Genomic DNA, 11,589 nt, shown 5'->3' with positions numbered 1-11,589 from the left:
TCAGGCTGCTGCGGGCCAATTCAGATTCTCTGATCTGAATCGGCTTCCCGCAGTTCGACCCCATTATATCCTATGGGCCATTGAAGTCAATGGCAAAAACATAGGGTATATTCTGGGGGCTGGAGGAGAGGAGGTTTGAGGGAGAGGCTCCAAAATCGCAGGGTAGCTGCTGGAGCCTCTCCCCAAGATACCCGACATGTTTCAGGAACATTGAACCAGGGGGTCCAATTCTACGGGCCCCCAAATAGGTTGCCCCCATCCCCTCCATTGTTCTCTATGGGACCGAAATTGGTATTCGGCTGGCCCTTTTTCAGGCCCAGTGTTCTAGCGCGGAGCCTGAAAAAGGAGGGTAGGGCGGGGGGGGGGGAGGATCTGCAGGCCATTTTTCAGGCCCGGCGCTCTGGCGCTGAGCCTGAAAAAGGCGGGGTGGGCAGCTCAGCAGTCCCCTCCACGTGGTGGTTGCATCTGCTGCCAAAAGCGGCGGCGGCCATAACTTTTTAAAGAGTCCCTAAGGAGTCCCTTTCAAATGGGAAAGCCAGAATGACCTCGCGCGCAAGAGGTGGAATTTACCCCTACGAGTCCAAGGCCACCACCCGAGGGCTCAGGGAGGCACAAGAACGTTTCGCCCCCCCACCGCAGGTATCGCAGCTGCCGCTGAGAACAGTGGCAACAGTCATAACTTTTTAAAGAGCTGCTAGGGAAAGCTGGGGGAGCCAGAATGACCTCTCGCGTGTGATGTCTGAGTGGCAACGCCGCACGGACATCACATGCGAGAGGTGGAATTTGCCCCTACGAGTCCAAGGCCACCACCCTGGGGCTCAGGGAGGCACGAGAACATTCCGCCCCCCGCCCCCTGTGGGTATCACAGCTGCCGCCGAGAAGAGTGGCGGTGGCCATAACTTTTTAAAGAACCCCTAAGGAGAGCTGGGGGAGCCAGAATGACCTCTCTCGCGAGAGGTAGAATTTGCCCCTACGAGTCCAAGGCCACCACCCTGGGGCTCATGGAGGCGGGGGGACGTTTTGCCCCCCCCCCACGGTTGCCTAACTGATGGCTCGTGGGAGCAGGGGGCGGGGCTTATGTGCCTGCCCCCTGGGCTCCTGACTGGCGGAGCGGTGCTCTGGTGCGCTCCGACAGGAACCGAGGCCTGCAGATAGCATTCACACAACCCAATTCTTTTGTCACACAGGATGCCTTATAGTCAACCTGCCTTGGCACTAACATATGTTTATATGTTATAGTGTGCATGTATAAACAAAAATTTGACTACTGAGGAAGGCCTTGGAGGCTGAAATGTGTTTGGTCCTGTTTTAATGTGGTTCACGGTTATCAACCTAGACATATTGAATCACTGGACCTGTTTTATTGGTTCTTAACCTAGAAATATCAAAATGTATCAGGTCATATAGATTCAGGACTTCTTAGTTCAAATGTTCACCACTTCAAGGGCAGATTGTGCCAACGTTTTAAAAGTATAGTTTTAGTGCACTTTGTAATGAATACATATATTTTGGGTCAACTTATTTCTCAAAATATTTTTTCTTCTCTCACCCAACCTTTGGGTACCCAACTTTGTTGATTCTTAAGGTGCCCCCCCCTTCTGTTTTAGTTTGCATGAGTATGGATTCAAACAAGGATCTCTGAAGCAAATTGGGGGGGGGGGTTGCTGTAACTTGAATAAACAGCAAATGCCGAAGACTGCAGCATAAACTTGTAGCCTCTGTGAAGATGATACAAGCATTACTTCAGGCAGGGCCAGCATCAGCATACCCTGAGGTGGATTCCGTGCAGGGCCCACGGCTGCTGATTCTCTACTCATGCATCTCCTCTGGTGCCTGAGCTCACCCCCTTCCACGGCCTCCTTCTGAGTGCTTTGTCATCTGTGCTCCCAGTGGCATACGCTGCCTGGCACTGCTGGAGAAGGGCATGTAGGCAGCACACAAAGCATCAGTGTTCCTGGTGGCCGTGGCTGTGGCACTTCTAGCTACACCAACTAGTGTGGGCACCTGTGCCTCCAGGTGGCAGAAGAGCTTGTGGGTGGACAGAGGAAGGATGCACAGGCATGTGGGGCATGTGGGTGGGTGGGCAAGAAGGGAGACCTAGTAGTGGGTATGGGCACTCTCTGCCCAGGACTCCCCAATGCCTGGAACTGGCCCTGACTTCAGGATTCATTAAAGAAACCTTTTTCCATAAATACTCAGCTATCCCTTAGTGCTTACCCTGTAATTTTCTTCTTTAATTATCCCATCTCTGAGCACGTGGTATAGCCAACATTCTCCACAGGGATTTGCCCTAAAAATCAGTTCTAGTTGCAGAGCTTTCTCCCATGTCTACACAGGCTTCCCTATGGGTGACATGAATAGCAATTACCCAGTGCAGCTAGGTAGCCTACACAGCAATTAGTATGCTATAATTTTTCTCCTGCACAAGTTTTCTGTTCAATATTTTTCTTTTGGTGGGTGTCTGAACCTGCAAGATTTAAATATACACTAGAAGCACTGTTTTCCCAAATGTAGATGTGGGACAGAACATGTAAGAATTAATTCATGCGCTGTTGGCAACAAACACAGTTTTTACATTTGCATGTCTGAGCAATTTGGATCATGTATGAAAACAGCATTAATTCAAAGGTATTTCATTGCTTTGTGGATGTCCCTGCCTCGGTGTGATAATTCGGATCCTAAACAATGCAAGCAGAATCCTAATACAGAAGAGGGCCAGCCCCCTGCCTTCCTCCCATTGCAGCCTCCTGTGCCTCCCAATGTTTTCATGTGGGTCAGTGGAGCCTCAGGGTCAATGGGGGAGGGAGTAGGAGGGAGAATTGGCAAAACCTTCTCACTCCCACCCCTCCTCCACCAATAGAAAGGCTGTGCTGCAGGAGCCAAGGCGGTGGCTTCAGCTTTTCAATATTTGATTTCATCAATATTTGTGGAAAGATTTGTTAGGCAGCCCAGCAAGATGAGAGAGAGAGGGGGGGGGAGAGGGGGGGGCACATCTACTATTATAGTTCACTTTTGTCATATATCTGTCTTCCAAGCTGTCTCTGAATAAAGTGGTTGATCTGAAAAATTATGAGGTATGCCAAACACTGAAAATGGAGTGCAAAGTGCTCTCAATGGAGCCTTTTCCATGGAGTTGCCAGTTTGTCCCTTCCTGAAGGCTATTTTGCAGTTAGCTTGCTTGCTTCAGAAAGAATCATCCTTTGGTGCACAAAGTAACATGTGTGAATGAAATATACTTTCACTGAAAGGCATGACCATAGAGACAAGAATACAGCGGAATTTAGGTGCCAGTACTCCATAGGACTGGAGCTGCGGTGGCTCAAGTGGTTAAGACACTGAACTGCAGGCTGTGGAAGGTCAGTAGTTCAGCAGTTTGGGACTCGAGTGTGCCGCATGACGGAGTGAGCTCCCGCCTCTAGTTCCAGCTCCTGCCAACCTAGCAGTTCGAAAGCAAGAAATTGCTAGTGAGTTATGCTAATGAGTTCCCCTAGCTCTTTTTCTACGAAATGACCCCTGCTGAAGGCCATTTTGCAGTTAGCTTGCTTGCTTCAGAAAGAATCATCCTTTGGTGCACAAAGTAACATGTGTGAATTAAATATTTTCACTGAAAGGCATGACCATAGAGACATGAATACAGTGGAATTTAGGTGCCAGTACTCCATAGGAATCTTCTTCCCTTTCGGAGGATCCACCCTTGTCCACCCCATTGAAGGGAATGAGTATCATCATGCTGTTTAAAAGTGGGTGAAATTATTCCCAGTGTTTACTGCCTTAAATCAACAGTAAGAAGAGATTGTTTAAATTGAAATTTCCCAGACTTCCCAACAGGGATAATTCCCATCTACAGTAGGGTTGTCAGCCTCCAAGTCACGTCTGGAGATCTCCCGCTATTACAACTGGAGAAAATGGCCACTTTGAAAGGTGGACTCTGTGGTATTTTTTACCCCACGAAGTCTCTCCCCTTCCCCAAACCCCACCTTCTTCAGGCTCCACCTCCAAAATCGCCAGGTATTTCCCATCACAGAGCTGGAAACCCTAATTTACAGACTGTATATGGAACACCATCTGGGAAGTCTAAATGCATGTCTGGATGTATGAAGTTCCATTTCAAATACATGTCCAGGGCAGTGTTCCCTCTAAGCTGAGTTAGTGTGAGCTGGCTCGCAGTTTTTTAGCCTCCAGCTCACACATTTTTATCTTAGCTCAGGAAGGATGGCTCCAGAGGAAACTAATTTACGCAGCAGCCAAATCGCTCGCTCGCAACTTTAATGCCAGTAGCTCACAGAGTAGAATTTCTGCTCACAGGACTCCACAGCTTAGAGGGAGCATTGATCCAGGGTGAAGACTGCAACACTCACAACATAATGTTTTAAAATGGATGGTGATAAGGGAAACTACCTGGAGAACATTCTCTCCAAGCCCCGATAGAAGCTAGCTATGTATGCTTAATTTTTCAATAGTGAGCCTAGTCCAGCCACAGTATGGACATGAGGAAGGAATCTATCCGTTCCATAGTGTGGAATCAAATTACCAAGATACAAAGGGTAACCACGAAAAAGCTTGCTAAGTGGGGTCTGTAAATGTGTAGGGAGTGGCAATCTATAGTGTTTCATATTAAAGTCCAGCATTAGCATGCTCTCTGATGCTTCAGAAGGAATAGTGGTAATGTTTTACAGTGGTTGGTTTTCTTGGCGTACGGCTTATGGGCTCTTAAACCTGAATAAAGGATCAAACCTGAATGGAGGATGAAACTAAGGCCAGAGGTTTATTGGATGACCTTAGACTATCCACCATATCTCACCAAACCAGGCTCACCAAAATGGGGGAAAGGTATGTCTTCTGTCCTGACCTCCTTGGAGTAAAGGAGGCATAAAAATCAAATCAACAAATAAACCCCATATTTAGAAAAAAAACCAGGCTCCCATTCTTCCCACAGGTTTACAAGCCACATACACACTTTTGTGGCTAATGTGTTGCTTCTGGTTTTCTGATTCTGTTCACAGATCATTCATCAAACGTATTTAGTAAATACCTCATGTGCTACTCACAAAACAAGACTGAATGTTACATCTGTACAACACTAGGCCACAGACATGGTGCCCTTCATACAGGCCTGCATAGCTGTTTATTTAGGGATGATGCGAGCCTTCGGGTGGGACCCAGGAATCCCCTGGAATTACAACTCATCTCCAGACTACAGAGTTCAGTCCCTCTGGAGAAAAAGAATGCTTTGGAGGGTGGACTGTATGGCATTCTACCCGACTGAGGTCCCTGTCCTCTCCAGGGTCCATCCCCAAATCTCCAGGAGTTTCCCAACCTGGATTTGGCAACCCTATCCCTCTATTCCCTGCAGGAGACCAGAGGGGGCCTGGCATGGCAACACTAGTGTTATTGGCCTAAAGGTCTCTTAACCAGGGGGGAAAAAAAAAAAATCTGAGGGCAGGACATCGGGTTGCCAACCTCCAGTTATTTAGGGATGCCAGCCTTCGGGTGGGACCCAGGAATCCCCTGGAATTACAACTCATCTCCAGACTACAGAGTTCAGTCCCTCTGGAGAAAAAGAATGCTTTGGAGGGTGGACTGTATGGCATTGTACCCGACTGAGGTCCCTGTCCTCTCCAGGCTCCATCCCCAAATCTCCAGGAGTTTCCCAACCTGGATTTGGCAACCCTATCCCTCCATTCCCTGCAGGAGGCCAGGGGGGGGGCTGGCATGGCAACACAGGTGTTATTGGTCTAAAGGTCTCCTAACCAGGAAAAAAAATAAAATAATCTGAGGGCAGGACATAGGGTTGCCAACCTCCAGGTGGGGCCTGGAATTATTCTGGAATTATAACGGCTTTCCAGACTAGAGTGATCAGTTCCCCTGGAGGGAGTGGCAGCTCCTGAGGGGAGACTGAATGACATTCTATCCTCAGACTCTGCCACCAAATCTACAGGAATTTCCCAATCCAGAGCTGGCAATCCTAGCTAAGGCAAAAGAAGGCTTTTTGATACTGCATCTGGGCGGCAGCAGAACTTAGCAGGGAACTGATTTTTGAAGCAAAACGTTTGCCTGACAAGGATCCTTTACATTTAAACTCAAAAGGAGGCTGAACCTGAGTCTCTTCATTGATGATACTAACAGCTCCAAATATTCAGCACTCTTAAATAAGATTCATGAGAAAGAGACTGCAGTAAAACTCTGAGATATAAAATGTTCAGATTTGAGGTTCACTTTATTCTCTTTGCTTCTTAGTCTCTTTAGGGCATGCCCTATAGTTGTTTTCATTCTCCACAAACATAAGGGCCAAAAACTTACTGACTGAAACTCAAAATAAAATAAAATACAGTTTTCTCACTGAGTCATGGGATCGTATTTTGTACATCCCTGATATCTGTTCATATTGATTTTTGTGTGCAAAATCTCTCTCCTGATCTTGTCAGATCTTGGAAGCTAAGCAAGTTCAGCCCTGCTCAGTATTTGACTGGGAGACCCCCAAGGAATACCAGGGTGGCTGCACAGGAGCAGGCACTGGCAAACCACCTCTGAACCTCTCTTGCCTTGAAAACCCTGCAGGGGTCGCTAAGTCAGCTGCAATGTGACAGCAAAAAACCAAACAAACCTTCACTCCTTGCTGCTGATAATGTGTTGTTGAAACCACCTTACTTATATGAAATGTCACTAATATGAGCCAAGCACTAAACTGTGTACTGAGCTACATGTATTTTTGTATTACTGTTGCTCGGAGGTCCTGTTTTTGCCCATTTTAGCAACTATATTGTGTTTGTTTTCTTAGCTACCACTGTAGGCAGGATACAGCGGCTTCATTTCATCTTTACATAAGTGAATAGCAGTACTTCTGCGGAAGTCTGCTTGGTCTCCGAAGAAGGACTTCTCCAGTTTCACTAGACCCTTCAAGGAGGCTTCTCTTATGTTCTTGTACATGTGGAACTGAGGTGCATCAGTGGCTATTAGCCACAAGCTATAGGTGGAACACTATGTCTGGGCAGTGATGCTCTGTATTCTTGGTGCTTGGGGGCAACAGTGGGGGGCAAAACTGGTGGACCTCCTGATGGCACCCTAGGTTTTGGCCAACAGAGTGTTGGACTGGATGGGCTATCGGCCTGATCCAACATGGCTTCTCTTATGTTCTTATGAGGAGGAAGGCCATTCTGTGACCTGTGGTCTTTGCAAAATGGGGAAGGTATACCATCATTGCTGTGCATTAAAGACACTTGGAAAGTAGCCATGTGCATATGCATTGTGTGTCCTTCTTTCTCCCTTCAATGTTTTTTATGCAGAGATCATGAAAGAAAAGAAGAAAAATGCATGAAGAAGAAACACAGTGAGGATAGGAACAGGTATAGCTAGAGATGATGCTGTCCAAAATCAAAGGCATTTGTTGGTGAAAAGGGCACATGCCTTTTGGGGTTGGGAGACAGTAGAAGCTCCAAGCATCTCATGATGAAGTCTCTGAATATAGAGAGAGTAGAGGAAAACGTCTTGCAGAGCATAGAAGAAATTCAAAAGGCAAAGCAGAGATGCAGCCAGAGAGCTGATGTCCATAAAGTTTCTGGGCATGAGAAGAAAGAAGGCACCAGATGTTCCTCCTATTTCAGGCAAGCTTTTGCTAGCAATCTTCTAGGACTCCTACACTTGGACTATTTTTATACTCTTATTGTGCACTGCATTCACACGCTGTTTATCTTTCTCTTTGGAAACTTGATCTACACAATGGATCCGATTGCACAGGTTCTGCTAGGGCTGGCACAGCAAGGCCTATCAGATTTCACAATGGTAAGCTTTGCGCTGGACTAAGCTTCCACAGCAGATCATTGCCCCAGAAATGCCTTGGCGAGCCCCTGTCTGCTTGATTAAACTCAGTATCTTTTGTGTAAGAGTGCTCTGGCCCACTGGACGTTGAGATATGACTAAAGTATATGCAAGTTGAATTTATATTCATAACCTGCAAGCTGTCTTCATTTTGCTTTTTTTTTTGCACATCATCAATCACCAGTTAAACATAGTCCTGGCCACTTGAAGAACCCCCTGTACACATATACTTTTAACATCATTACTTGTAGTAAAAAGAAGGTTTCCACACCTGAGGCTCAATTCCTGCATCCTTGGTGGAATAAGAAGGCCTTGGAGCTTGGTAGACCCCTTTAGCTCTCGGAGACAAAATTCTGGAGGAATATTCAACAGATGTGTCTGTTGGTGCTCTAGCAGGTGTGATATTTTGAGGTGCAAGTACAGGTCCAGCAGATGGAGCAAAATGGCCAGGTAATGGTCTGCTTGGACTTGACTGAACAGGTAGATACAAAACAGGAGAAGGTGGCAAGGGAGATGTTGGGCAAGAAGCCTGTCTCATATAGCTGGGTTCAGGGACTACAGGCTTTGGTGGCGGTGCTGCTCTCGGTAAAGACCTCATTGGATCCTTGGCTGGGGAAAGGATGAACAAGGAAGATTGGAGCTGGTATGGCTGTTGCTTGGAAATTTCCAACTCCTTTTTGGAAATCTCACTCTCTGTCATGTTGCTGTTGTATAAAGGTACAGGAGGGGGAGCTCTTGGAGATCTTACTGGACTTTTGGGTAATGGTTGGAATGCCATGGGGGACAGATGAGTCTCTGAAGCATATTTCCAGGAGGGAGGGAGGGAAATAGTAGGTGAAGGTGACCTTGCTACATCAGAGTGTGATGGGGACTCTATGATATACTTTTGCATCCTTGTCTGTCTCCTGGCAAATAATTCTGCTCCCTTTCCTCTTGCCTCTGTTAGGTTTTGGTTGGATTTGATCTTAGGTTTGGGTTGTATTCTTGGTGACCTCAGACATGAAGACCATTCAGGGACACTATCTGCAGTAGCTTGGGCTGGACCATCTAACGTATTTTCAGGCAGAAAGTTAGAGGCCTCTGCTCCCAGAGCAAATGGCTCATCCTCAGGAACTGTTATTCCTCTCTGCTTTTTTCTATTATCTGCTCTCTGGACTAAGTTTAAGAGGTCAGGATTTGGAGCCACCTTTGGCTTCTCCACAAAGGTAAACATGGACTTTTTGGCAGCTCTGTGGGTGATGGATTCCTCCAGAATGCCTGATTTAGTTGGAGGTGATGCTCTGTCTTCTTTGGATGGGAGTCCTGGTCTGCTGTCTTCATAGTTAACTACTTGTGAAACAGAGGCTTTCTGCTCTTCACTTGGGTACAGAGCTGAATAAGCTGGAGGTGACCTGACTCTAGTTACCGGAGGAGGACTGGAAAATGTTTCTGCATAGGTAGGTGGAGGAGGAAGCTCCACCACAGGGCTTTTCTCTGCTGGTATTTGAGTTGTAACTAATGATTGAGTCCCAAAAGGTCTGGCTGTTCGGTTCTTCACAGGCATTGGTTTGGACAAAGTCAGACGTACTTCACAGTACTGCTTATTATTATGAGTCAAAGTGTCCTTGGGCTGTCTGTCAGTAATAAGAATGGATTTCTCTGTGTCCACAGTGGGGAGATTTTTCTCATTCTCAATAACTGTCATATCCTGTTCCTTGTTAAGAATCTCTTCATTCTCCTTCTTGTCAATAACTGCTTTGCTCAATGCCTTGTCAAGAACAATGTTATTCTCCCTGTCAATAACAGGTATATACAATTCCTTGTCAGTGGCATTGTTGTTATTCTCACTACCAGCAAGTGGTAAATATGGCTCTTTATCAAGAACATTATCCCCCCTGTCTGTCTGCAGTGTATATGGCTCCTTTTCGGGAGAGGCTCTATTATTCTCTTTCTCAGTGCCAGGCTGGTACAACTCCTCATCAACAATAGGTGGTAGGTTTTTCATGTTGTCAGTAACTGGTGTTTGTTCAACAACAGGTATCTTTTCAAGCTCATTGGTGGTAGCTTCATGCACTCCATTAGTTGTGGCAGTCTCTGTGTTCTCTTTTAGGTACACACTGAGAGGGATTTGTTGAAAGTCTTCTGCTGGAATCTCCTCAGAGGATAATGCTGTGTTCATGTCAGAAACAGTCTCCTCACTTTTCATTTTATTCCTTTGAGGGCCCTCCACTACAGTCTGTTCTACAGGCAGGCTCTCCTCCTGTTTTTCCATGCTGTCTTTTTGTGCCCCCAACCCAGAATCTTTGATGGGGGAAAATCCTTTCAGCTCTCTGTTGTCCCTTAAGGTCTCCTTCAAATGGAGCTCTTTCCCATGGCTTGGGATGATGTGGTGAGTAGCTTTTGGGGGGGAGACCTCTGAAGCTGCTTGTTCCCTGCTTGACTTTGTGTTTTCTAAGGTAAATGCATTCACTCGCTGCTTGCGTCGGTGAAACAACAGCACTCCTTTGGAGTTAGAATTAGGTGGGGTTGTCAATTGGGCTGCAATTCTTTGGCTCCTGGCTTTTGCTTCCTTCAGCTCTTTTTCAGAAAGGCTTGCACTTCTCGAAATATCTAAGGAAGAAAAAGAATATGGAGGACAGTGTTAAAAGTGGAATCAAGAAGCCCTGGAAAGCATGGTCCCCCCCCCCCTCTCTCACACACACCCCTTCAAAGGATGAAGTCAAAATGTAAATACTTTCTTCTATTTTTGTGTTTCCATAAAAACCTGCTAGTGAAAACACAATGGAAAAAAAGTCTATACTTCAGTAGGGATCATATATGCAAGGGAAGAGTCCAATGGTAGCCAAAATATAAGCCACAATAGTAGTGGAGGCTTCTTTTGTTGAGATGTTCATATAATTTCATGGACTTAAATGCTAATCCTGCCACGTATTCACATGGTAGCTCAGGACAAGCCTTGAGCTGTAAAGTAGGAATGATAAATGAAAAATATCCTTCTTAAAGAGATGTGCTAGTGTTTTTACTAGTTCTATCATTAATAATGGTAAAATAACAGTAGAGCTAGCCAATGGTACTCATCTGTTGGTGTGGTACAAAGATTTGCACATAAGAGGCCTGACACTTAGAAGAGTCTTCAAGGAAAAGCAAAAATGGTAAGCAGTGCTAACTGAGAACAGGAGGTATGGCTTGGCTTCCTTAATTTAACGGGATCAAACTGAGGGAGGTGGTTTTGAAGGTCTGTCAGGAGGTATCCAGCAGCTTAAATCTCTCTCTCCTTTCAAACTATTTAAAGTTGGAAAGGAAGATAGTGTAAAGTTTTAGAGGAGCCATAATATTTCCCCTACTTTTCATGCCTTCTTATCTTAACTTCAGGTTGTTATGATCTGTATTTTCCAGTATTTGTTTTTTTTTATTTAAAAATCAATGAATAGACACAGAAGACACAATAGAAAACAGGGGCCCTGTAGATTTAATTGAAATTTTAACAGGTACCATAGTTATCTCTGTAACACTAACAAAACTCACTCTCTACTTGCCAAAATTCCTGCTAAAGGTACAGAAGCCCTGTTCTATATTGCAACTAATCATACTAGCAATGTTTGCAGAAATGTTGGGTTTGAATTACACTGTTCACTGGACTGTGTAAAGCCCCATCATTTCAGTAAGGTAAAAAAGGTGGTTTCCAGCACATTTCAGCTTTAAAAACTCCTCTTTCCCATAGTATTCATTTTTTTTTTGCCTTGAAAAAAACTCGGAAGTAGCAAACTGCCACAAGAAGGAAGTCATTTTGACTTC

At 45.6% G+C, this 11,589-nt stretch overlaps 1 protein-coding gene across 2 annotated transcripts in view; it reads right to left on the bottom strand.

Moving 5' to 3' along the window:
* LOC107122064 (synaptopodin-like) overlaps positions 1-10,138 on the bottom strand; it is a 24,262-nt gene extending 14,124 nt beyond the window's left edge. For both annotated transcript variants that reach the window (XR_001482896.1, XM_015425089.1), the window contains exon 1: positions 8,087-10,138. Coding sequence is in view for 1 of the 2 variants with exons in the window: in XM_015425089.1 (XP_015280575.1) it covers positions 8,087-10,066 (1,980 nt within the window). In the remaining variant the exon portion in view is untranslated. The remainder of the gene's footprint in view (positions 1-8,086) is intronic.
* Positions 10,139-11,589: the final 1,451 nt, after the last annotated feature.

This window comes from Gekko japonicus, unplaced genomic scaffold (assembly GCF_001447785.1).
Source record: "Gekko japonicus isolate JY-2015 unplaced genomic scaffold, Gekko_japonicus_V1.1 scaffold3111, whole genome shotgun sequence".
Classification (NCBI taxonomy): Eukaryota; Metazoa; Chordata; class Lepidosauria; order Squamata; family Gekkonidae; genus Gekko; species Gekko japonicus.
The sequence above is the reverse complement of the archived record's forward strand: the minus strand, read 5'-3'. Positions and strand labels throughout refer to the sequence as shown.